We start from the raw sequence: 3,733 nt of genomic DNA, 5'->3' as shown, positions 1-3,733 counted from the left end.
CTGTTTGAAAAGTCAGAAAAGTACGGCTACCACGGAGGGCGGTAGTGGAGGATTTCATGCTGTTTTTCAATTTCAGACGCTTTTTAAATATTGCTCGAATTAACAATTTTAATGTCTCCTCTTCCTGTTTTAAGCTAATATTTTAAAAGTTCGGGGGTCTTAGCAGGGAGGGTCCGGCGGGGTGGATTGCCTTTTTTTGTGTTGTGAAGTCCTAAGCCGAGTGAACTAATATCTTTTAAGTCTATGTATTATAAAATGAGTATTCTCTGCTAAAAGTTATAATTTTTATGAATATAAATCAGAACCTTGATCTAATGTGCGTATGAATTAATTTCAACTCACACGAGCCAGATTCGAACTCTCACATAATTGAGTAAATCACAAATTTAGCCCCAAAAAAATACATCAATTTTTTATTAAACGATGCTCAGTGATGTAATTAAATGAACGATTTTTCCTGATAAAAATTAAATCTATATAAATAAAAACATATATACAACAATCTTATACTCAAACTTTTCAATCGATGTCAGAAGGCAAAGGAGCACGAAGTAATTCCAGTAATTGAGGCAATGGAGTTTCTCACGTTGGGCTTGTGAGCGTATAAATGGATTGGAAAATGAAATTAAGTGAAAAAGGGAAATCTTTGGAAGAGTGAAACCATGATATTTGTTACTTGTTTTTACATATTATACAATATCATTGTCATTGTCAAAAATTTGCCAGTTAGTAACGTAAATCTTAAAGGAAGAAAATAAAATCTTAATTTCATTCATATCATCAGTTAAATTTACTATTACTTATGCAAATCCATTTAACATTAAACTTCATACCTAGATGAAACAATTATAAATCAAACAAAGTCACAATTTTCGAAAAAATATTAAACTTATTTCTGAATTAGCTTTGATGAAAATACGTAACTAGGTCGTTCAGAAAACCAAATCCAGTGGCATTAACCTAATGAAAACTCGAATAAATCAGTTAGTTGAAAACGCAAAAAACTTGATACTATCGATTGTTATACGAAATGGCTCCAAAGACAGCACTCGTTAATAACTAAGAGATTGACTAAGTCACACGAGGCCAATGAACCTAACCGAAACCAAACAATATTATTACTACAGGATTTCTAAGTCTATTAAAGGACACTACTACTTTTTTTGCTCAGCCATGTATTATATAAGAACCTGTTTATTAGCCGATATGAAATAATTACGGGTTCAAGTTCAAGGGAGCTGAATGTAGTTTGGCAACTAGTGATCGCTTTAAACCGGCTATATAAGCCCGTATCGGTCAGTGGAGGTACAGTTCCCAACCATGACAAGACTAGTAAGTATCTATTGAGAAGGGAAGCACATGGCTGGATAAAGATTGGACAATGTAACAATTCTTATTTACTTTCACTGATTCAGGTACTCCTCATCGCTGCCACCCTTGGCTTGGCCTCTGCCCAGTATGGCTACCACGCTCCAGTCGTCGCACATGCTCCAGTAGCAGTAGCTCACGCTCCAGTCGCCTACGCTAGACCCGTCGCCTATGCCAGACCCGTTGCTTATGCTAGGCCCTACGCTGCTCCAGTCGCCGTTGCCCATGCTCCCGTTGCCGTAGCTGCTCCCAGAGTTGAACCATACGACCCACACCCATCATACACCTTTAGTTACTCCGTCAATGACCAACATACCGGAGATTCCAAACAACAATCTGAATCCCGTGACGGAGATGTCGTTCATGGAAGCTACTCCCTCGCCGAACCTGACGGTTCCATTAGGACCGTAGATTACACAGCTGACCCACACAACGGATTCAACGCCGTCGTTCACAAGGATGCTGCAGCACATCCTGCCCCAGTCGCTGTCGCACATGCTCCCGTAGCAGTCGCTCACGCTCCAGTCGCCTATGCTACACCTGTTGCTTATGCTAGACCTTATGCGGCTCCAGTCGCAGTAGCGCACGCTCCAGCGTACCTTCACTAAAAAATTAATTTTCGCTGTTTATACCTGATTAGCAATTCAATTCTAAATGTAAGTAATGTATTATAATTCAATGGACTATACGATGTTACGTTTTTTGTAATGAAGAATTATTACATATTTTTAACAATTCAATTTGTCTTGTTTTATGTTATGCATACATACCTTTATTATTATTATTATTATTATTATTAAAACCCTATGAAAGTATAAAATATCCCATATAATTTAAAACTTCACCCAAGACCAGACAATTAGTGGCATTGAGGACAATGTCATTGGTGAATATCAATCTATTTAGTGTTTTTTGAAATAGTACCTCAAAATCTGGACCATATTAAACATAAGTATTTATTGAATCAGTATGTTACTTTATTATACAATATAAACTATTATAGATAATAAAAGAAACAATAGCTAAGATATGACATAATACTGGATATGTTACTATATGTATGCAGATAGAATTATTGAGATAAGTAATGAATTTGCCAAAATATATCTATACTTTTTTTTATTACGATTCCCATCAACCATAAAAAATGTACCGTAAAATACTTATCGGTCCACGTCCACACTGGTCAAAAATACTAAAGAAGATTTCTTCTGTTTTCGAAACAAAATAAATTCGGTTATATAGGCTATAGAAACCATTAAATAATTCTAAAATTTAATATTTTTACAATCCCAAATTCTCTTTACAAACATTAATGACCCTTAATTTATCATAAATAAAATAATATAGTGTCCATAATATCCCCTATGTTGCCGGTTTCAGGAGAGCATACATTGTAAATTCCCTGGTATGGAATTTTTTTTAATTTGAAAAACTTATAATATATTTACATTTTTTTGTATGCCTGATAGTATTCTAATTTTATTTCACGTGGCTAAGCTAATAAGTCTCAATATATATCAAAGTAAAAAGGCTGAAATATGCTTTGTTGAAATTGCCCTATTCACACAACACCGACGGTTTGTGAAATCGCCAAAAAGGTACTTAACATTCAGGTTTCATTCATTATAATTTAAATGTATCACTACAACTATTTAAATAGCTATCTGTATAGAATGTTGGTAGTATACTTTATAAATATAATAATTTAAAAGCAGAGCTCTTTTAAATAGATTAGTAACAACAAATGTTGATAATCCCTAGGATTTCACATCTTACAAATGTAGATTTTAGAGGTTATGTATGCCCTGAAATGTCTTCTGACACCAACCTATCCTCGGCTGGTACAGGGAAATTAGATTAGTTAAATGGAGATTTAATAATTAGTACATTAATTTAATTCAGGCCAGCGCATTAACGTTTTCATTACAAGTTTCGCTGAAGTATGAAGTGGGCTTACAAATCATAAATTACTCAGATTGCTGGGTTTTAAAATTTTTTAATAGAGTGATACTCACTCTTTACCATCTACTATAAGTTAATTCCTCTTATTTGGTACAATAATTTATTTATCTCCACTTGAATAACATCGTCCAGCAAATTAGTGTGATTTTTCTGTTCCCTATACCACTCATTTTAAATTGTTGAACCTGTTATCATAGGAATGGTCTCATTCGATCCAGAAACATTAACGCTATAATAAACTATACCTTACTTTTCTTAATTTGTGTAATTTTTTTTTGAATATGCCTTTTTACATTTCGATCCCCTCCTCCCAGAAGATCCAAATAGGCGAATCTGAGTTCTTACCACCATGACAAAAGTTCAACTAAAATTAAAAATGTCGTCGTTCATTTTATATATA

The 3,733-nt window shown here is 34.2% G+C and overlaps 1 protein-coding gene across 1 annotated transcript; it reads left to right on the top strand.

Annotated features, from left to right (window-relative positions):
• The first annotated feature begins 572 nt into the window (after positions 1 to 572).
• LOC112210648 (cuticle protein 8-like) lies at positions 573 to 2,108 on the top strand. The gene is made up of 2 exons (XM_067050162.1): positions 573 to 595; positions 1,229 to 2,108. The coding sequence occupies exons 1-2, from the start codon at positions 573 to 575 to the stop codon at positions 1,974 to 1,976; spliced, it is 771 nt and encodes a 256-aa protein (XP_066906263.1). The 3' UTR covers positions 1,977 to 2,108.
• The last annotated feature ends 1,625 nt before the right edge of the window (positions 2,109 to 3,733 follow it).

The sequence above is a fragment of the Halyomorpha halys genome, unplaced genomic scaffold (genome assembly GCF_000696795.3).
Source record: "Halyomorpha halys isolate HHAL.00 unplaced genomic scaffold, Hhal_1.1 Scaffold107.1, whole genome shotgun sequence".
NCBI lineage: Eukaryota > Metazoa > Arthropoda > Insecta > Hemiptera > Pentatomidae > Halyomorpha > Halyomorpha halys.
This window is presented reverse-complemented; position numbering and strand designations above follow the sequence as displayed.

Excerpts from the sequence above, each read along its gene's own strand:
- LOC112210648 (XM_067050162.1), top strand. The coding sequence starts at position 573 with ATGGAGTTTCTCACGTTGGGCTT. Across the intron at positions 596-1,228 it reads GAGTTTCTCACGTTGGGCTT|TTCAAGGGAGCTGAATGTAG; the intron begins GTGAGCGTATAA and ends TACGGGTTCAAG.